Below are 23,349 nucleotides of genomic sequence, written 5' to 3' on the forward strand. Positions count from 1 at the left end.
TCCGGGTGTGGTCTCACCAAGGCCCTATATAATTGGAGTAAGACTTCTTTACTCCTGTACTCAAATCCTCTTGTAATGAAGGCCAGCATACCATTTGCCTTCCTAATGGCTTGCTGCACCTGCACATTCACTTTCAGTGACTCATGTACAAGGACACCCAGGTCCCTTTGAGCATCTGCATTCCCCAATCTTTCACCATTTAGGAAATACTCTGCCTTTCTGTTTTTTCTACCAAAGTGGATAACTTCACATTTATCCACATTATATTCCATCTGCCATGTTCTCGCCCATTCACTGAGCCTGTCGAGATCCCCTTGAAGCCTCTTCACATCCTCTTCACAACTGACACTGCCACCTAGCTTTGTATCATCAGCAAATTTGGAAATGTTACATTTAGTCCCCTCATCCAAATCATTGATATAGATTGTGAATAGCTGGGGCCCAAGCACCGATCCTTGCGGTACCCCACTAGTCACAGCCTGCCATCCTGAAAAAGACCCGTTTATCCCTACTCTTTGTTTTCTGTCTGTTAACCAATTCTCAATCCATGCTAGTATATTACCCCCAATTCCATGTGCCCTAATTTTGTTCATCAACCTCTTGGGTGGGACCTTATCGAAGGCCTTCTGAAAATCCAAATACACCACATCTACCGGTTCCCCTTTGTCTACTCCACTAGTTACATCCTCAAAGAACTCCAATAGGTTTGTTAAACAGGATTTCCCTTTCATAAATCCATGTTGACTCTGCCCAATCTTACTATTAGTTTCTAAGTGCCCAGTTATTGCATCCTTTATAATAGATTCCAGCATTTTCCCAACTACTGATGTGAGGCTAACAGGTCTGTAGTTCCCCGTTTTCTCTCTCCCTCCTTTCTTAAATAGCGGGGTTACATTTGCTATCCTCCAATCTGCAGGAACCGTTCCAGAATCTATAGAATTTTGGAAGATGACAACCAATGCATTCACTATCCCAATGGCCGCCTCTTTCAAAACCCTAGGATGTAGGTCATCCGGTAACAAGGAGGGTCGATGAGGGTAGTGCATTTAATGCAGCCTATATGGATTTTAGCAAGGTTTTTGATAAGGTCCCGCATGGCAGACTGGTCACGAAAGTAAAAGCCTGTGGGATCCAAGGCAAAGTGGCAAGTTTCATCCAAAATTGGCTCAGAGGCAGGAAACAAAGGGTAATGGTTGGAGGATGTTTTTGTAACTGGAAGGCTGTTACCAGTGGGGTTCCACAGGGCTCAGTACTGGGTCCTTTGCTTTTTGTGGTATATATCGATGATTTGGACTTGAATGCAGGAAGTATGATTAAGAAGTTTGCAGATGATACAATAATTGGCCGTGTGGTTGATAATGAAGAAGAAAGCTGCAGACTGCAGGAAGATATCAATGGTCAGGTGGGCAGAACAGTGGCAAATGGAATTCAATCTGGGGAACTGTGAGGTAATGCATTTGGGGAGGGCTAATAAGGCAGGGAATACATTATAAATGGTAGGACACTGAGAAGTGCAGAGGATCAGAGGGACCTTGGAGTGCATGTCCACAGATCCCTGAAAGTAGCAGGACAGATAGATAAGGTGGTTAAGAAGGCATACGGAATACTTGCCTTTATTAGCTGAGGCATAGAATATAAGAGCAGGGAGGTTATGCTTGAGCTGTATAAAACACTAGTTAGGTCACAGCTAGAGTACTGTGTGCAGTTCTGGTCACCACATTACAGGAAGGATGTGACTGCACTAGAGAGGGTGCAGAGGAGATTTACGAGGATGTTGCCTGGGCTGGGGAATTTTAGCTATGAGGAAAGGTTGGATAGGCTGGGGTTGTTTTCTTTGGAACAGAGGAGGCTGAGGGGAGACCTAATTGAGGTGTATAAAATTATGAGGGGCCCAGATAGAGTGGATAGGAAGGATCTATTTCCCTTAGCAGAGGGATCAATAACCAGGGGGCATAGATTTAAAGTAATTGGTAGAAGGTTTAGAGGGGATTTGAGGAGAATTTTTTTCACCCAGAGGGTGGTGGGGGTCTGGAACTCACTGCCTGAAAGGGTGGTAGAGGCAGAAACCCTCATCACATTTAAAAAGTACTTGATATGCACTTGAAGTGCTGGAACCTGCAGGGCTACGGACCAAGAGCTGGAAAGTGGGATTAGGCTGGAGAGCTCTTTGTCGGCCGGCACAGACACGATGGGCCGAATGGCCTCCTTCTGTGCTGTACATTTCTATGGTTCTATGAATTAGATTTTCTGAAAAGTACCCGATAAGGAGGGTTGGACTGTAACAAGAACGGCTTTACAGGCGGTCTCGCCCATAGGACTGCTTTAGTAGAAAAAATTATTTTCCGGCAAGACTGGAAGTAGTGCTTTCACCAGAAGGGTCAGAGTTCAGCAATAAAGCAGTCTCGCTAGCACGCTTGGAGTTAAGAGAAACAACAGCGTTACCAGCAGAATCAACAGAAAGAGAAGCCTCACGAGCAGAAAGGTAGTTTCACTAAGAGGAATAGAGTTATCGGAAACAGCAGCTTCATTAACAACTTTGGAATTTACAGAAATAACTCTTCACCGGTAAGATTGGAGTGAGCAGTAAGAGCGGTGTCTCCGGTAGGGCTGGAGTTTCACCAGCTAGGCACAGCGAACTAAAATACCTGTTCCAGCAGGATCAGAGCTATCAGCAACACCAATTGAAACAGTAGGGTTAGAGTTAGCAGGGACAGCGATCTCAGTATAGGAATGGAATCGGGAAGATTCGAGTGAGCAGGAGGAGGGTTGGAGATAACAGGAGCGGATTTGGGGAAATATTCTCCGAGTAAAGCTGTTGTTTTGCTGACTGTGCCCCCCCTGCTGGAAAACGTGATCATTTCCCTATTCTAGGGAAGGATTGCTTTGGATCAACCTGTGCCGATATCGAGTGGACGACTCCCCGTTGCTGCAGTTTCACAAACCCCGAGATCCGAGGTTTAGGTGGTTCGCAATTTGTGTTTATAAAGGAGTTTGTGTGAGTGTGTGCTGCTGTCTTGATGCACAATAGTACAGATACTCTTTCCCCGTTTTGGAAATTGTATCTCATCTCCTTTGGTTTGAAATTGAGATAAAACTGTTCTGTTGTGAATCTTCTCTCCGCCTGGGACTCGATTCACCCTTATCACCAACTCTTTAATCAGGATGGAGTTTCTGCGACCAGTTTCTGACAGCGGGAAATGCAAATGATGAAACTCGAGCCACGGCTGAGAAAAAGTGGAAGCTTTTGTCTGGAGGAGACTTATTCTTGGCTTGCTGCTTTTCATTTCTGATTTTCCCCAAACCATTGACATTTTCATCAGGAACGCTCGCTTTCTCTTTAAGCAGCGTCTCGAGCTCGGGTTACACCCCAGACCCTCACAATCTCAATTCAAAGCGACCTTCTTCTTCTTGACACCGTGTCGTCAGCTCGCAATCAAAAAGAAAAGCTTTTCATTTTTTTTCATCTCAGCGTCTTGCCTGCTGGCTTCTCCGACTCATTTCGCAACCTGGAATAATTAGCTGAATTATCCGATTTTAAACTCTGCCGGTTCCAGTTCTACCCCGTGCCACTGGACAGGAGCAGCCCGGGGTACAGGACATGTGCTGAGACTAAGCTCAGGTAGGTTTCTCTTTCCCACTTCTCCTTGTTTTCATATATTTCCTACATTACAACAGTGACTTCAAAAGTACTTCATTAGCTGTAAAGCGCTTTCGGACGCCCTGAGGTTGTGACAAGTCTGTCTTTCTATTTGGACACCGACTCAACGTGACATTTGAAGTTTGATCTGATATCGAGTTAAATCGTCTTTGAACTGTTGGATCGAGCTGTTTCCTTTCGGATTCCCCAGTTTTCCAATAATTATAGTTTAAATTTCTATAAATGTTGTATAAACTGCATTTGGCCGTTAAAGTAATTTCCAACTTCTCACTGTAACAATTAACATTCTCAATAGTTCCACGTCTGGCTTTCTGTTGCGGGTCGCCGGTTTTCAACGCTCAGTAGCTGCGAGATAGTCCATGGATCCCAGTAAACCGGAGTGAGATAGTCCATGTATCCCAGTAAACCGGAGTGAGATAGTCCATGTATCCCAGTAAACCGGAGTGAGATAGTCCATGTATCCCAGTGATCCGGAGTGAGATAGTCCATGTATCCCAGTAAACCGGAGTGAGATAGTCCATGTATCCCAGTGAACCGGAGTGAGATAGTCCATGTATCCCAATAAACCGGAGTGAGATAGTCCATGTATCCCAGTGATCCGGAGTGAGATAGTCCATGTATCCCAGTAAACCGGAGTGAGATAGTCCATGTATCCCAGTGATCCGGAGTGAGATAGTCCATGTATCCCAGTAAACCGGAGTGAGATAGTCCATGTATCCCAGTGAACCGGAGTGAGATAGTCCATGTATCCCAATAAACCGGAGTGAGATAGTCCATGTATCCCAGTGATCCGGAGTGAGATAGTCCATGTATCCCAGTAAACCGGAGTGAGATAGTCCATGTATCCCAGTGATCCGGAGTGAGATAGTCCATGTATCCCAGTAAACCGGAGTGAGATAGTCCATGTATCCCAGTGATCCAGAGTGAGATAATCCATGTATCCCAGTAAACCGGAGTGAGATAGTCCATGTATCCCAGTAAACCGGAGTGAGACAGTCCATGTATCCCAGTGATCCGGTGTGAGACAGTCCATGTATCCCAGTAAACCGGAGTGAGATAATCCATGTATCCCAGTGAACCGGAGTGAGATAGTCCATGTATCCCAGTGAACCGGAGTGAGATAGTCCATGTATCCCAGTGAACCGGAGTGAGATAGTCCATGTATCCCAGTAAACCGAAGTGAGATTGTCTATGAATCCCAGTAAACCGGAGTGAGATAGCCCATGTATCCCAGTAAACCAGAGTGAGATAGTCCATGTATCCCAGTAAACTGGAGTGAGATAGTCCATGTATCCCAGTAAACTGGAGTGAGATAGTCCATGTATCCCAGTGATCCAGAGTGAGATAGTCCATGTATCCCAGTGAACCGGTGTGAGATAGTCCATGTATCCCAGTAAACCGGTGTGAGATAGTCCATGTATCCCAGTGATCCGGAGTGAGATAGTCCATGTATCCCAGTAAACCGGAGTGAGATAGTCCATGTGTCCCAGTGAATCGGTGTGACATAGTCCCTGTATCCCAGTGATCTGGAGTGAGATAGTCCATGTATCTCAGTGATCCGGAGTGAGATAGTCCATGTATCCCAGTGAACCGGAGTGAGATAGTCCATGTATCCCAGTTCCAGTGATCCGGAGTGAGATAGTCCATGTATCCCAGTCCCAGTGAACCGGAGTGAGATGCCCAGATTATGTCATTGAACCAGATTAAAATGGTTTGTGTACCCCACTGAAAAAGTGTGAAATAGTCAGTGTAGATTGTCTTTATATCTTTTTGAGCTGCAGTGAGATGGTAAGTGTAACCCATTCACAGCAGTGACACAGTTGGTATTCCACTGAACCAGAATTAAATGAGCAACGTATCCTGCTGAATCAGAGTGAAATGCTGGGTCTATCTCATTGAACTCAAGTAGAGATGATCGATACATCCCATTCAGTGAAGTGAGATGATCAATGCATCCCTTTGAACTAGAATGATATAGTCTTTGTGTCCTAACAGTACATCAACCATTTGGCCTTAAAAGCCAGGACACATCCTTGACAAAGAATGTGAGTAACACCTGTGCACCCCAAATCTCTAGAAGTGGTGGTGGTCCTCATGAACCTTATATACAATGGGGACCAGCACACAAAAGTATTTGTATGTTTCGTTCTATAGGAAGAAACTTGTAGCAGACAGGCGCCCAACATTACAGGGTGGTGTCTGGTGATGTATTCAGACTCCCAGTACTGGAGCATGCATTGTCTGGTGATGTGTCCCCTTTTTGTCTCTCATTGGATTGTTCACTCCTTTCCACCCTTTGTGTCCCAATCTTTTCTTGCGTGTCTGTGTCTGGGAATTACAGGTAAGTTTTAAATGTTAGAAACACTTGGGTAGGGGCTGTAGCAATGCTGCAATAATCAGTCCCGGGTGCTGGAGGTTGAGCCAATCAGTGGGAAATTCACAAATTTGTGAGCAGGTTATTGACCCAGAACATCTTTTGCTTTGATTTAATAATTGAATGTAGTGTCTCTCATTGATCTGATCAGAGACAGTACTAGGTCTCAAGATCAGGAAATTCAGAGATGTTTCTGATTAGAGTCATAGAGTTATACAGCACAGAAAGAGGCCCTTCGGCCCATTGTGTCTGCACCAGCCATCAAGCCCTGTCTATTCTAATCCCATTTTCCAGCACTTGGTCCGTAGCCTTGTATGCTATGGCGTTTCAAGTGCTCATCTAAATGCTTCTTGAATGTTTTGAGGATTCCTGCCTCTACTGTTCTTTCAGGCAGTGAGTTCCAGATTCCAACCACCCTCTGGGTGAAAAGGTTTTTCCTCAAATCCCCTCTAAACCTCCTGCACCTTACCTTGAAGCTATGCCCCCTGGTTATTGACCTCTCTACTAAGGGGAAAAGTTCCTTTCTATCTACCCTATCTATGCCCCTCATAATTTTGTACACCTCAATCAGGCCCCCCCCTCAGCCTTCTCTGCTCTAAGGAAAACAACCCAACCTGTCCAGTCTCTCCTCATAGCTGAAACGCTCCAGCCCAGGTAACATCCTGGTGAATCTCCTCTGCACCCTCTCCAATGCAATCACATCCTTCCTATAGTGTGGCGACCAGAACTGCACACAGTATTCCAGCTGTGGCCTAACTAGTGTTTTGTACAGTTCCATCATAACCTCCCTGCTCTTGTATTCTATGCCTCAGCTAAAGAAGGCAAGTATCCCATATGCCTTCTTAACCACCTTATCTACTTGTCCTGCTGCCTTCAGGGATCTATGTACATGCACACCAAGGATCCCTCTGATCCTCTGTCCTTCCTAGGTGAAATAAAGAATAGATTGCCTTTCAAAAGCTAGGCTTTATTAAAATCGTGCTCCACCCTTGATTTGCCACACACCGTGATGTCATCTAAATATGAGAAGGTGTCAGAGAGAGAGTTATCACTTATAAAAGTATCCATTGCCCGTTGAAAACAGGCGACACTGTTAGTAACACCGAATGGTACTCGGCAAAACTGGTACAGCTTTCCGCCAGCTTCAAAGGCCGTATATGGTTTGTCCCTCTTAGCGATAGGAATCTGATGATAAGCACTCTTTAGGTCAATAGTGCTAAAAACCTTATATTGAGATACTTTATTGATAAGCTCATCAATCTTAGGCAGGGGGTACGCATCTAATTGAGTATACCTGTTAATAGTTTGAGAGTAGTCTATCACCATTCGCTTCTTATGTCTCTCATTAGTGGTGACAACTACCTGTGCCCACCAGGGCGAAAAACTAGGTTCAATGATTCCTTCCGATAAAAGACGTTGAACTTCAGAATTAATAAATTCTTTATCCTGACTGCTATACCTTCTTGACTTGGTAGCAATTGACTTACAGTCCGGCATCAAGTTGGAAAAAAAGTGATAATGGAGAAATGAATAAAGAAGTTAATCCACAAATAGACAAAGGTGGCTTGGTTCCTCCGAAAGAAAGACTGAGGGACTCATGTAATTGAAGCACATCATGACCAATCAAAATGTCCGCACAGAGATTAGGCAGAACGGATAGGCGTATATCAGTATACGTATTACCTAGGAGAATTAATTTCACAAGGCAACAACCAGCTACTTGTGAGGTGAGAGTCGTCTGAGCCATACACACCTGATAAGAAACAGGCGAAATTTTCAAACGCTTCTCCCTCACAAACTGAAGACTTATAAAGCTCTCAGTACTGCCCGTATCTATAAGGGCCTTCACTTCTAACCCATTAACTTGGGCCATAACTATAGCTTTGTTTAGGCCATGGGAAAAGGCAGCAGAAACTGATGCAATAAACGCCCTATCTAAAGGCTGAATAGTCGCAGAGGAGGCAACCGATTTGCAAACACGTGCGTAATGACCTCCCTTGCCGCATTTACTACACACAGCCTCCCGGGCAGGGCACTTCAGACGGGGGTGCCGGGCGTTCCCGCAAAAATAACACTTCTGAATCCTAGAGGCAACAGCTGCCGAAGTAGAAACTGTTTCGGAATCTGGTAAACCACTCCTATTAAATCCACGTAACTCCTTTTCATCCAGAACTGCCGAAACCATGGTCGCAGGCCGATCAAAAAGAGCATAAGAATCCGAACTTCTCTGAGCCAAATCCAATGTAGAGGCTTGCTCAAAAGCACTCTTAAGATCCACGATCTTATTTTCTAATAACCGCTGACAAATTGATCTAGACAGTAATCCATTAATAAATGCATCCCGTACCGACTCTTCCCTATGTTCTTCTGCAGACACGGCCTTATAATTACAGTTAGCACCAAGGCGCCGGAGTGCTTGTAAATAAGCATCCAAGGATTCTCCCACCTGCTGCCTACGGGCAGATAAAAGGTGACGTGCAAATACCTCATTTTTGGGTTTAACAAAAAAAAATTCCAACGTAGCAACAGCCAATTCATAAGTTTCACAGTCCAAAATATACTTATACACATCCGGAGCAATGTAGTTGATTAGTATATCCAACTTATTTAGAGATTGCTGATCCAACACACCCAAAAAGTTTTCAAATGTACGATACCAATGTTTCCATTGATCATCCACTCCTGCAGAGTTAGGGTCAGCATTAAATCGTTCCGGTCGAAGATATCGTTCCATTATAGCAAAAGGTTAATAAATTGAAATAAAGAATAGATTGCCTTTCAAAAGCTAGGCTTTATTAACCTTAAAAAACCAGCAAGTACATGTTGAGCACCCAGTCTCAACCAAACTGTAGAAAACTGAATTTAAGATGGCCACCACAGGTCACATGGAATCAACTAACCAATAAGTTTACAGCATATATCTCAAGGCAGGAAAACAGGCAACCAATTACAATGCTTCTTATAAAACAAGAATAATCACCACACTAGGGTCCTACCATTCATTGTGTATTCCCTTGCCTTGTTAGTCCTCCCAAAATGCATCACCTCACACTTTTCAGGGTTAAATTCCAGTTGCCACTGTTCTGCCCATCTGACCAAACCGTCTATATCGTCCTGTAGCCTGAGGCTTCCCTCCTCGCTGTTTACCACTCCACCAATTTTCGTGTCATCTGCGAACTTACTCATCATACCTCCTACATTCATATCTAAATCATTAATGTATACTACAAACAGCAAGGGACCCAGCACCGATCCCTGTGGTACACCACTGGACACAGTCCTCCAGTCACAAAAACAACCTTCAACTATCACCCTCTGTCTCCTGCCACTAAGCCAATTTTGGATCCAATGTGCCAGATTGCCCTGGATCCCATGGGCCCTTGCCTTCTTGACCAGTCTCCAATGCAGGACTTTGTCAAAAGCCTTACTGAAGTCCATGTAGACTATATCAACTGCACTACCCTCATCCACACACCTAGTCACACCCTCGAAAAATTCAATCAAATTGGTCAGACATGATCTCCCCCTGACAAAGCCATGCTGACTGTCCTTGATTAATCCTTGCCTCTCCAAGTGGAGACTAATTCTGCCCCTCAGAATTTTTTCCAATAATTTCCCTACCACTGATGTTAGGCTCACTGGCCTGTAATTCCCTGGTTTATCCCGGCTACCCTTCTTGAACAATGGTACTATGTTAGCTGTCCTCCAGTCCTCTGGCACCTCCCCTGTGGCCAGAGAGGTTCTGAAAATTTGTGTCAGAGCCCCTGCAATCTCCTCCCTTGCCTCACACAGCAGCCTGGGATACATCTCATCTGGGCCTGGGGATTTATCCACTTTTAAGCCCGCTAAAACCATTAGTACCTCCTCCCTCTCAATGCTAATTTGTTCAAGTATATCACAATCCCACTGCCTGATTTCTGTGCCTACATCATCCTTCTCCATAATGAACACAGATGCAAAATATTCATTTAAAACCTCACCTATATCTTTCGGCTCTACACACAGATTGCCACTTTGGTCCTTAATGGGCCCTACTCTTTCCCTGGTTATCCTCTTGCCCTTAATATACTTATAAAACACCTTGGGATTTCCCTTTATTTTGCCCACCAGTGTTTTTTTCATGCCCCCTCTTTGCTCTCCTAATTTCTTTTTTAAGATTGAAATGGACAGTTACTGGATAGAATCTGCTAGAGAGGCATTATTGTCCAGCTATATTAAATCATGGTAGAATATTTCAGTTAAAATTGGTGAAAGTATTTCTCCTGGGAAAGTGTTGAAAGTGTTTAAGAATTCTTTTGTTTACTTACCTACATAATTCTCAACTCACATTTAACTTCTAGTTGGTACAAATTTCTACTCAACAATTATTACACTTGATTTATTTTATCCAAATACAAATCACATATAATTAAGGTTAGAAAACATGTCAGATTAGTTAATAAGTCAGTTTGACCCAACATGCTTGTATCAGTTCCCAAAAAGAACTATCCACTTAATCCTGTCACTGGCCTTTCCCCAAAGCCTGTTACAGATATTTATTCACTTCTCTTTTAAACGTGACTAGGGATTCTGCTTCCAAAACTGTTTTTGATTGGTCATCTTTTCCTAATAACCCTCTAGTTAAAAACATCTTTATAAGGTCGAGAACCAGAGGACACAGATTTAAGGTGATTGGCAGAAGAACCAAAGGTGACATGAGGATTGTTTTTTACTCAGCGAGTGGTTAGGATCTGGGATACACTGCCTGAAAGGGTGGTGGAGGCAGACTCAATCATGGCTTTCAAAAGGGAGTTGGATAAGTACCTGAAGGGAAAAAAATTGCAGGGCTACAGGGAAAGGGCAGGGGAGTGGGATTAGCTGAAGTGCTCTTGCAGCAGCCAGCATGGGCTGAATGGCTTTCTTCCATGCTGTAACCATTCTATGATTCGATAAACTCCCTCCCTTATTTTGGTGATCATCTTAAATTGATGCCCTCTAGTTACCAACTCACCAACCAGTGGAAATAATTGTTCCCAATTTACTTCATTAAAACCCCATATAAATTGAACACCTCTAAGATGATCTCTTCACCTGTGCTGCTGTAATGCTGAGACCCCTGTTGCCCTAATCTTGCCTCATAACTAAAGCCTCACATTTCTTGTATCATATTATTCTATCCAATGGGTTGTATAGGTTTAGTATGCTTTTTAATCTCTCCCTTGATTTATAAAATAGGATCCCATTTGCTTTTTTTTTACAGCTGATCAACTTGTCTTCTCACTTTTAAAGATCTCTGTAGCTGAACCCCTAAATGTAATTACTCTTAGTTTTAGCATTGTATATGTCCTCCTTAATCTTCATCCCAAAATATATCACCTCACAAATTCATGCAGGCTGCCTTAACTAACCGATGTCTTTCTAGACAAGTATTAATTTTATCCTGTATTATGGCCTCTAGAAGCTTACCCACTACTAATGTTAGGCTGACTGGTCTCTTGCTCTTTGTTTTATTGATTTCTTCCTTTTAGGACAGATTTCTTATGTTTTCAACCCTCCAGTCCTATGGCACGACTTCCATCTCCAAGGATGTTTGAACGATTGTGGTCAGAACCTCTGTTATTCCCTCTCAGACTTTCCTCAACATTCTATGATGTAGTGATTAGGACATGTTGCTATTTCCCCTTCAAGTTCCACCAATTTGTCAGTATTACTTCCTTATCTAACTCTTCCACCTGCTCCTCTTGTACTTTTCCATTCCTACTATTATACTTCTCAGTGAAACTGAAGCAAAGTAATAATTCATTCTCTCCAACATTAGTTCACTTCCCATAAGACTTCCGTTTTATCTCTTAATCCGGCCAATTCCTTCCCTTTTTTGGTTTAGAAATGATTTACTGTTTCCCTGTATATATTACATGTCAGTCTTTTTTCATATTCTCTTCATAGCCTCAATTTTATTCACTTCCCCTTTATATTTTGTATATTCTATTTAAATTTCTTTTGTATTAGCAGCTCTAGATTTGTCCACGCCGCTTTTTCAAGTCTCCTCTTAATTTCTCTACTCATCCCACAAAGTCTAGCTTTTACTGCATTGGCATTTCTTCCTGTGGGAATATGTCTAGTCCGTACCCAAATCATCTCCCATTTGAACATTCCCACTGTCTTAGCAATTTTTCTGGGCTTTGTTCTGTCTCCTTTTCAGTTTTTTATATCGAGCCTGTTATGGTCACTGTTTCCTAGATATTCTCTGATCCTTGCATTACTTGCCACACTTCATTTCCTCGAACTAGGTCCAACACTGCCTCCTTCCTTGTTGGACTAAAAACATACTAAATCTAGAAAGACGTCCAGGAAACATTGCAGAAACCCTCCCCTTCTTTGCTGCTTACATTACTTTACCCCAATCTGTCTTTGGATAATTAAAGTCTCCATTATTACGACTCTGTTGTTCCTGTATTTTTCTCCTCTATCTTCTTCCAACTGATAAGCAGTCTATAATATCTCAACAGAGCAACACTTCCCTTTTCATTTCCTAACTTTAATCAGAGTCAACTTTTGCATCATCATCCTCTAGTTCTGCAATAGAATCACTGATAAACACGACCACTCTACTTCTCCTGAACTATGAACTATGACTTTGGCAGTTCTCTTTGCCTCTCCAAAATCTTTTGCACCTACTCTGCGAAATCCTTGCACTGACACCTGGGGATCACTGAGGCGATGAGTAGAGGATCTGCTGTACGTGATTTACAAAAGGCGGTGATGAGGTTTCGCAAATTGCCGCATTTAGTGGATTCAGTTTGAGCTCGGTGACATCCCGTATTAGATCTTCTCACCGTCGCCAATTCAGTCTGAAAGTTCTATTAATTGAAAATGAATGTAACGATGGTCACAGCATCAGGTCTTTCCCTTCTGGTTAGCTGTGTTTGTCTATTACATTCTACAAACACCCAGTAAACATGGATAAGAGAGACTGGACTCTTGTCCTGAGTAATTTCTGAGTTGAACACGTTTACACTTAAACTGTTCTGGACAGAAGACGGAAATGGAAGGGATCATCCGACTAACTGGGGAAATCAGATTTCTATCTAATTTTGGGAAGTCGGTTGTTTGGAAAAGAGCTTTGGAAAAGAGCCTAAGCGAATCGTGTAATTCACGATTAATCTAAATTAATTGGTGACAGCTGGGGTGGAGATAAGGCAGTTGATTTGATAAAAATGGGAATAGAGCTATAAGGTTGAAACTGAAATTGCTCTGGGGGTGGTACTAGAGGAGCGCTAAGTAATGTGTAGGTAAAGCAAAATGTGGAGACAAGCGTCTGTAAGGCAGCTACAGAACTGAGATCGGGAGAGGACCAATTAAACTAGGCCACGTTACATCTGATGACCTGAGCAACGTTTCTGTAACTGCAGCCGATGTTATAATGAAAGTAGTTTGCAGTTTAATGGCCAGAGTCCGCTAATTGCAGGTGTTTTAGCAGCTGGAGCTAGTCCAGAAGATGGAAATCAGCTTCAGGGTAAGACATTTGTCCGCGGAGACGGTTCGGTGAATGTCGGATTAACAGTCCGACGGCAAAGCGACAGTGGAGGAATCAATGAATGATGGAAAGCTAGAACTGGGTATCACCAGCATATATGTGGAAGCTGATACTGTGCTTGTAAATGACGTCACCGAACTGAAGCGTATAGGTTTTGAGATATATTAATGATCTGGACTTTGGTATACAGGGCACAATTTCAAAGTTTGCAGATGACACGAAATTCGGAAATGTAGTAAATAGTGAGGAGGATAGCAATAGGCTTCAGGTGGACATAAACAGACTGATGAAATGGATAGGCACATGGCAGGTTAAGTTTAATGCAGTGAAGTGATTCATTTTGGTAGGTAGAATGAGAGGCAATCTAAACTAAATGGTAGAATTTTAAAGAGGCTACAAGAACAGAGACCTGGGGGTGAATGTACACAAATCTTAGAAGGTGGCAGGACAAGTTGGGAAGGCTGTTAAAAAGCAAATGGGATCCTTGGCTTTATAGATAGAGGCATAGGGTACAAAGGCAGGGAAGTGATGCTAAACCTTTATAAAATACTGGTTAGGCCTCAGCTGGAGTATTGTGTCCAATTCTGGGCAACACACTTTAGGAAGGTCTTTGAGAGGGTGCAGAGAAGATTTGTTAGAATGCTACCAGACATGAGGGACTTCAACTATGTGGATAGACTGGAGAATCTGGGGTTGTTCTCCTTAGAGCAGAGAAGGCTAAGGGGAGATTTGATTGAGGTGTTCAAAATCCTAAAGGTTTTGACTGAGTAGTTAAGGAGAACTGTTTCCAGTGACAGGAGGGTCGGCAACCAGAGGACACATTAAAGGTGATTGGCAAAAGAACCAGCGGCGGCATGAAGAAAAAAACATTTAAGCAGCAAGTTATGATGATCTGGAATGCATTGCCTGAAAGGGCGATGGGAGCAAAATCAGTAATAACTTTCAAAATGGAATTGGCTAATACTTAACGGAATCATAGACATTTATGCACAGGAGGCGGCCATTCGGCCCATCGTGTCTGTGCCGGCCGATAAAGAGCCATCCAGCCTAATCCCACTTTCCAGCTCTTGGTCCGTAGCCTTGCAGGTTACGGCACTTTTAGTGCACATCCAAGTACTCTTTAAATGTGATGAGGGTTTCTGTCTCGACCACCCTTTCAGGCAGTGAGTTCCAGACCCCCACCGCCCTCTGGGTGAAAAAAGTTCTCCACTCCCCTCTAATCCTTCTACCAATTACTTTAATTCTATGCCCCCTGGTTATTGACCTCTCTGTTAAGGGAAATCGGTCCTTCCCATCCACTCTATCTGGGCCCCTCATAATTTTATACACCTCAATTAAATCTTCCCTCCGCCTCCTCTGTTCCAGGGTAAAAATTTGAAGGGGAAAAATTTGCGGAGCTATGGAGGAAAAAGCAGAGGAGTGGAATTAATTGAACAGCTCTTTCAAAGAGCCGGCACAGGCATGATGGGCCAAATGGTCTAATCTATGCTGTATCATTCTATGAGGAAGAGCAGGGTCCAAGTATCGACCCTTGGAGTATGTTGGAGGTGATGGTGCATGGGAGGGAAGAGACACCATTTGGATAAGTAGGAATGGGTTCAAGCAAAGGCAGTCCCATGAAGATGGACAATGGAGGTGGGCCATTGGAGAAAGATGGCATATTGAATGATGCAGAGAGTTTGAGGAGTGATAAAGCACCATGGTCACAATCACCGAGGGTGTTGTGATTTTGGTTTGGGCCATTCTGGTTCCATGAGCAGAATGGAAGCCAGACTGAAGGGATTGAAACCGTGAATTACAGGAGAGGTGGGCACGGAAGTGGGATGCAATCACATGTTGAAGGAGCTTGGAAGGAAAGGAAGGTTGAAAATTGAGTGGTAATTGGAAAAGACAGAAGGCTGGAGGGTGGGTGGGTTTTGAAGGGAAATGGATGTTGCCTGCGAAGCGAGAATCATTCACAATGCCAAGTAGAATAGGAGCTAGGTAGACAGACGTTGAGTGGAAAGAGGTTCTTGGGACTAGGAAGTGAGCCTTATCGACTGGGTGAGATGGGAGATGTTGAAGAGAAACTGGGTTCAGGGCTAAGGTGGAAGGGTCTGGGGGAAGGGGAGAACACAACAGAGCTTGCTGCAAAAAATAACTGCAGTGAAAAGTAAATAAAATAAATATTATTTTGATAACGGAAGCCATAATTTTTTTCTGTTGCAGGATCATGATTCCCAGCTCTCTGGCTGTGCGGATTTACATCACACTGACAGTGGCCTGCAATGGAGGTTAGTGATTTGGGAAAGGTTAGTGATTTGAGCATTAATGTTTTCCTTTTCCATCAACCTCTATCTCTCTTTCAGTGCTGTGCTTAGAGTTACTGTATCCATTTGGAACCAGGAACATGGACAGTGAAACTCCGAAGGTGGACGACGGGGGATCACCTGAAATTCCTCTTTCAATTACTTTCCCGTTTTTCGCAATGGGGCAGCGGTCTCTGCATGTGAGTAACCGGTTTGTGTTAATGAAATGTTGCAATACCACAGGATATAAAGTGATGCATCTCCCACATTTTTTTAATTTTGTGTGGTTTAAATTTTTGCAAACTACATCTTGGAATTATATCAATAATTTCATTACATAGAAACATTAGGAGATAGGAGCAGGAGTAGGCCATTCGGCCCCTCGAGCCTGCTCTGCCATTTCATGAGATCATGGCTGATCATCCAAATTCAGTACCCTGTCCCTGCTTTCTCCCCATATCCCTTGATCCCTTTAGCCTTAAGACATATATCTCACTCCTTCTTGAATATATTTAATGAATTGGCCTCTACTGCCTTCTGTGGTAGATAATTCCACAGGTTCACCACTCTCTGGGTGAAGAAATTCCTCCTCATCTCTGTCCTAAATGGCTTACCCCTTACCTTTAGACTGTGACCCCTGGTTCTGGACTCCCCTGCCATCGTGAACATCCGTCCTGCATCTAGTCTGTCTAGTCCTGTTAGAATTTTATAAGTTTCAATGAGATCCCCTCTCATTCTTCTAAACTCCAGTGAGTATAAGCCCAATTGACCCAATCTCTCTTCATACGTCATTCCTGCCATGCCAGGTATCAGTCTGGTGAATCTTCGCTGCACTCCCTCCATGGCAAGAACATCCTTCCTTCCTCAGATAAGGCGACCAAAACTGCACACAATACTCAATTACACTGAAGTTTGAAAATGAGTTCAGTCTACTAGAACAAAATGTAGCTCGGTAGACCGGTGATGTGTGGGTGCTTGCATCAACCTGAGTTACGTCCTATAGGTGCAGCTACTGGTTATTGTCTGAAGGGGCTACATTTAATGAACATTGTCTCCTATCTGTCAGGTGAATAACAATGGAGTGATTTCCTTCAATGTACAAGTCAGCCAGTTCACCCCTGAAGCTTTCCCTCTCTCTGACGGTCGCTCGTTCATTGCTCCCTTCTGGGCCGATGTTCATAATGGAATCAAAGGGAATGTATATTACAGGGAGAGCACTGAGCCCAACATCCTGCAAAGAGCCACCAAGGACATCAAGAAGAGCTTCAAGGACCAGACTTCCTTCTCAGCCACCTGGGTATTCATCACCACCTGGTACAAAGTCACCTTCTATGGAGGCAGTTCGACAACACCGGTAATCGCAACTCGTGATGTTGTGAAGCAATGGACGGAGAGGCTAATCCTTTTTACTCAGAGGGAGTAACCCTATGGGTGGAGGGAGTAACCCTATGGGTGGAGGGGGTAATCTTTTAGGTGGAAGGGGCAATCCTATGGGCGGCGAGGTGTGCTTCGGTTATATCGGACAGTGTAATACACACTGGTTAAAGTGATATTTCTGACCAAACTACTGTACAAACAGCAACTCTCCTTCCTGCTCCAGGGTCCCCTTTCAATACTATTTATTGACTAATCCTCATTTTGACACCAATTTATATCCCATGTGGTAAACGGCATTAAACCACCTCCCGACGGTAATCACGTGGCTTGCAAACCTGACTGGTCTAATCGGTAAATGATGTTCGCTGTGGATTAAAACATCTGTTTAGCCAATTATTGGAAGGGACAGTTTATATGAAGTTTAGTAATGCTGCAAATTGCTAACTAGTTAATTGAGCAACTCCACTGTGCTTTTAATCAACCTTTAGTTTAGACTGGATTTGTGATCGTGACTCTTGTCTCTAACCCTGTGATCCGCGGTCGATAGATGAACACCTTTCAGTGTGTACTGATCACCGATGAAAGAAGCTCCTTTGCCATGTTTAACTACGCTGATATTTACTGGACAACAGGGACTGCGAGTGGAGGAGACCCGCTCAGCGGAGTTGGAGGCTCAGCGGCGCAGGTTAGATTTCCCCACACTAAATTAGTTTTGAAAGTGAGTGAAATAACATGGTAGGATTGGATAGTGTGAAAGTGGATCACAGGCGTCTAACGGATCTAACTAAACTAAAGTACAATACTTACCTGGTAACACAAATGTGACGAAGAGGGTTAATGAGGGTAGTGCAGGTGATGCTATGTATATGGACTTTCAAAAGGGTGTTTGACAAAGTACTGCATATTAGGCTTGTAAGCAAAATTGAAGCCAGTGGGATTAAAGGGACAGTGGCTGCTTGGATACGAAATTGGCTAAGGGACAACAAGCAGAGAGTAGTGGTGAAGGAAATAACAACAGAAAACGCTGGAAAAGCTCAGCAGGCCAGGCAGCATCCGTGGAGAGAGAAACAGAGTTAACGTTTCCGGTCGATGACCCTTCATCAGAACTAGTGGTGGTGAAGGGTTGTTTTTCAGACTGGAGGAAAGTATACAGTGGTGTCCCCCCAGGGGTCGGTATTGGAACCACTGCGCTTTTTTTTAGATATATTAATGACCTGGACTTGGGTATACAGGACATAAATTTAAAGTCTGTAGATGATACAAAACTCAAATATAGTAAACAGTGAGGAGGTTAGTAACAGACTTCAGGAGGACAGACTGGTGAAATGGGCAGACACATTGCAGATGACATTTAATGCAGAGAAGAGTGAAGTGATTCATTTTGGTAGGAAGAATGAGGAGCGGCAATATAAACTAAATGGTCCAGTTTTAAAGGGGGTGCAGGAACAGAGAGACCTGGGGGTGTCTGTACAGAAATCTTCAGCTGCTTCATCAATGACCTTCCCTCCAACATAAGGTCAGAAATGGGGATGTTCACTGTTGACTGCACAGTGTTCAGCGCCATTCACAACTCCTCAGATAATGAAGCAGTTCATGCCCACATGCAACAAGACCTGGACGACATTCAGGCTTGGGCTGATAAGTGGCAGGTAACATTCGCGCCGCAGAAGTGCCAGGCAATGACTATCTCCAACAAACGAGAGTCTAACCACCGCCCCTTGACATTCAATGGCATTACCATCGCCAAATCCCCCACTATCAACATCCTGGGGGGTCACCATTAACCAGAAACTTAACTGGACCAGCCACATAAATACTGTGGCAACAAGAGCAGGTCAGAGGCTGGGTATTCTGCGGTGAGTGTCTCACCTCCTGACTCCCCAAAGCCTTTCCACCATCTACAAGGCACAAGTAAGGAGTGTGATGGAATACTCTCCACTTGCCTGGATGAGTGCAGCTCCAACAACACTCAAGAAGATCGACACCATCCAGGACAAAGCAGCCCACTTGATTGGCACCCCATCCATCACCTTAAACATTCACTCCCTCCACCACTGGCGTACCGTGGCTGCAGTGTGTACCATCTACAAGATGCACTGCAGCAACTCGCCAAGGCTTCTTCGGCAGCACCTCCCAAACCTGCGACATCTTCCACCTAGAAGGACAAGGGCAGCAGGCACATGGGAACACCACCACCTCCAAGTTCCCCTCCAACTCACACACCATCCTGACTTAGGAGTATATCACCGATCTTTCATCGTCGCTGGTTCAAAATCCTGGAACTCCCTCCCTAACAGCACTGTGGGAGCACCTTCACCACACGGACTGCAGCGGTTCAAGAAGGTAGCTCACCACCACCACCATCTCGAGGGCAATTAGGGATGGGCAATAAATGCTGGCCTTGCCAGTGACTCCCACAAACTAATTTTAAAAAATATCGTTGAAAGTGGCAGGGCAAGTTGAGAAGACTGTTTAAAAAGGCATATCGGATCCTTGGCTTAATAGATAGAGTACGAAAGCAAGGACATTATGCTAAACCTTTATAAAATATTGGTTAGACCTCAGCTGGGGTATTGTGTCCAATTCTGGGCACCACACTTTAGGAAGGATGTCAAGGCCTTAGAGAGGGTGCAGAAAAGATTTACTGGAATGGTACCAGGGATGAGAGACTTCAGATATGTGGAGAGACTGGAATTGTTCTCCTTGGAGCAGAGACAGTTAAGGGGAAACTTGACAGTAGTGTTCAAAATTATGAACAATAGACTTAATAAGGTTAACTGCTTCCAGTAGCAGAAGGGTCGGTTACCAGAGGACACAGGTTCAAGATAATTAGCAAAAGAATCAGAGGCAACAGGAGGAAACTTTTATGCAGCGAGTTGTTGTGATCTGGAACGCGCTGCCTGACAGGGTGGTGGAAGCCGATTCAATAGTAACTTTCAAAAGAGAATTAGATAAATACTTAAAGGGGAAAAAATGACAGGGCTCTGGAGAAAGAGCCGGGGAGTGGGAATAATTGGAGAGCTCGCTCAAAGAGCTGGCAGAGGCACGATGGGCCGAATGGCCTGCTTCTGTGCTGTATCATTCTATGATTATCAACAGTTAAGACTTGTTCTATATTCTGATTTACGGGAACAGAATCGTTTTGCTGAAACGATTCTTGCTGGTCTGAAACTAAACAAAAGCAGGTTAGCAAAGTGTTGGGACTGTTTGTGAACTGTGGATATATTTAATCGTGATATTTTCTGTGTTTAGAATCCAATTCAAGATTATCTAAAACCGGTTCGGCCGTATCTCTCAAACACTTGCCCTTTTCTTACATCTTAAACCCTTGATTCAATTACAGCTTTACGACTCGTTGCTGGTGTCTGTTATTAACAATTGGTGTCTTTACCCCCACCTCTCCAACCCCCCCCTTCTCCTACCCCCCTCCTCCCCCTCCTCACACCCCCCTCCTCTCCTCCCCCTCCCCTCCCCCCTCCCTCCCCTCCCCCCTCCCCTCCCTCTCCCCCCTCCCTCCCTCCCTCTCCCCCCCCCTCCCTCTCCCCCCCTCCCTCTCCCCCCCATCCCTCTCCCCCCCCCCCTCCCTCTCCCCCCTCCCCTCTCCTCCCTCTCCTCCCTCCCCTCCCCCCCCTCCCCCCTCCCCCTCCCCCCCTCCCTCCCTCCTCCCTCCCCCTCCCCCCCTCCCTCCCTCCTCCCTCCCCCTCCCCACCCCTCCCTCCCCCCCCTCCCTCCCTCCCTCCCTCCCTCCCCCTCCCTCCCTCCCTCCCCCCCCTCCCTCCCCCCCCCCCTCCCTCTTCCCCTCCCTCCCTCCCCCCCTCCCTCCCTCTTCCCCTCCCTCCCTCTTCCCCCCTCCCTCCCTCCCTCTTCCCCCCTCCCTCCCTCCTCCCCCCCTCCCTCCCCCTCCCCCCCTCCCTCCCTCCTCCCCCCCTCCCTCCCCCTCCCTCCCTCCCTCCTCCCCCCCCCTCCCTCCCTCCCCCCCCCCTCCCTCCCTCCCTCCTCCCCCCCCCTCCCCCCTCCTCCCTCCCTCCTCCCTCCTCCCCCCCCCTCCCTCCCTCCTCCCCCCCCTCCCTCCCTCCCTCCTCCCCCCCCTCCCTCCTCCCCCCCTCCCTCCTCCCCCCTCCCTCCCTCCTCCCCCCCTCCCTCCTCCCCCCCTCCCTCCTCCCCCCTCCCTCCCTCCTCCCCCCCTCCCTCCTCCCCCCTCCTCCCCCTCCTCCCCCCCTCCCTCCCCCTCCTCCCTCTCTCCCCCCCTCCCGCCCTCTCCCCCTCCCTCCCTCTCCCCCTCCCTCCCCCCTCCCCCCTCTCCCCCTCCCTCCCTCCCCCCCTCCCTCCCTCTCCCCCCTCCCTCCCTCTCCCCCCTCTCCCCCTCCCTCCCTCTCCCCTCCCTCCCTCCCCTCTCCCCCTCCCCCTCTCCCCCTCCCCCCCTCCCCCCTCCCTCCTCCCCCCCTCCCCCCCTCCCTCCCTCTCCCTCCCCCCCTCCCTCCCCCCCTCCCTCCCCCCCTCCCTCCCTCCCCCCTCCCTCCCCCCCTCCCTCCCCCCCTCCCTCCCTCCCCCTCCCTCCCCCCCTCCCCCCCTCCCTCTCCCCCTCCCTCCCCCCCTCTCCCCCTCCCTCCTCCCCCCCTCTCCCCCTCCCTCCCTCTCCCCCCTCTCCCCCTCCCTCCCTCCCTCCCTCACCCCCCTCTCCCTCTCCCCCCTCCCTCTCCCCCCTCCCTCCCTCCCTCTCCCCCCCTCCCTCCCTCTCCCCCTCCCTCCCTCTCCCCCTCCCTCCCTCTCCCCCTCCCTCCCTCTCCCCCTCCCTCCCTCTCCCCCTCCCTCCCTCTCCCCCTCCCTCCCTCTCCCCCTCCCTCCCTCTCCCCCTCCCCCTCCTCCCCCTCCCTCCCTCCCTCCCTCTCCCCCTCCTCCCTCCCTCTCCCCTCCCCTCTCCTCCCCCTCCCTCCCTCTCCCTCTCCCCCTCCCTCCCTCTCCCCCTCCCTTCCTCTCCCCTCCCTCCCCTCCCTCCCTCTCCCCCTCCCTCTCTCCCCCTCCCCCTCCCTCTCCCTCCCTCCCCCTCCCTCTCCCTCTCTCCCCCTCCCCCTCCCTCTCTCCCCCTCCCTCTCTCCCATCCTCCCTCTCCCCTCCCATCCCCCCCACCTCCCCTCCCCCCTCCCCTCCCCCCTCCCCTCCCCCCTCCCCTCCCCCCTCCCCTCCCCCCTCCTCCCTCTCCCCCTCCCTCCCTCCCCCCTCCCTCCCTCTCCCCCTCCCTCCCTCCCTCTCCCCCTCCCTCCCTTTCCCCCTCCCCCTCCCTCCCTTTCCCCCTCCCCCTCCCTCCCTTTCCCCCTCCCTCCCTTTCCCCCTCCCTCCCTTTCCCCCTCCCCCCCTCCTCCCTTTCCCCCTCCCTCCCTTTCCCCCTCCCTCCCTTCCCCCTCCCTCCCTTTCCCCCTCCCTCCCTCTCCCCCTCCCTCCCTCTCCCCCTCCCTCCCCCTCCCCCTCCCTCTCCCTCTCTCCCCCTCCCCCTCCCTCTCTCCCCTCCCTCTCTCCCATCCTCCCTCTCCCCTCCCATCCCCCCCCACCTCCCCTCCCCCCTCCCCTCCCCCCTCCCCTCCCCTCCCCCTCCCCTCACCCCTCCCCCCTCCCCTCCTCTCCCCCCCTCCCTCCTCCCCCCCTCCCTCCTCCCCCCTCCCTCCCTCTCCCCCTCCCTCCCTCCCTCCCTCTCCCCCTCCCTCCCTTTCCCCTCCCCCTCCCTCCCTTTCCCCTCCCTCCCTTTCCCCCTCCCCCCCTCCCTCCCTTTCCCCCTCCCTCCCTTTCCCCCTCCCTCCCTTCCCCCTCCCTCCCTTTCCCCCTCCCTCCCTCTCCCCCTCCCTCCCTCTCCCCCTCCCTCCCTCTCCCCCTCCCTCCCTCTCCCCCTCCCTCCCTCTCCCCCTCCCTCCCTCTCCCCCTCCCTCCCTCTCCCCCTCCCTCCTCTCCCCCTCTCCCCCTCTCCCCCTCCCTCCCTCTCCCCCTCCCTCCCTCTCCCCCTCCCTCCCTCTCCCCCTCCCTCCTCTCCCCCTCTCCCCCTCCCTCCCTCTCCCCCTCTCCCCCTCCCTCCCTCTCCCCCTCCCTCCCTCCCTCCCTCCCTCCTCCCTCTCTCCCTCTCTCCCTCTCTCCCTCTCCCCCTCTCCCC

The 23,349-nt window shown here is 47.6% G+C and overlaps 1 protein-coding gene across 1 annotated transcript in view; it reads left to right on the forward strand.

The window, feature by feature from the left end:
- tecta (tectorin alpha) overlaps nucleotides 1-23,349 on the forward strand; it is a 97,628-nt gene that overhangs the window by 3,192 nt on the left and 71,087 nt on the right. The window contains exons 2-6 of the mRNA XM_085968215.1: nucleotides 2,872-2,995; nucleotides 15,757-15,821; nucleotides 15,897-16,036; nucleotides 16,903-17,190; nucleotides 17,761-17,898. Of these exons, the coding sequence (XP_085824341.1) occupies nucleotides 2,872-2,995; nucleotides 15,757-15,821; nucleotides 15,897-16,036; nucleotides 16,903-17,190; nucleotides 17,761-17,898 (755 nt within the window). The remainder of the gene's footprint in view (nucleotides 1-2,871; nucleotides 2,996-15,756; nucleotides 15,822-15,896; nucleotides 16,037-16,902; nucleotides 17,191-17,760; nucleotides 17,899-23,349) is intronic.

This window comes from Somniosus microcephalus, chromosome 26, assembly GCF_052327205.1.
Source record: "Somniosus microcephalus isolate GS21.2 chromosome 26, FLI_Smic_1.0, whole genome shotgun sequence".
NCBI lineage: Eukaryota > Metazoa > Chordata > Chondrichthyes > Squaliformes > Somniosidae > Somniosus > Somniosus microcephalus.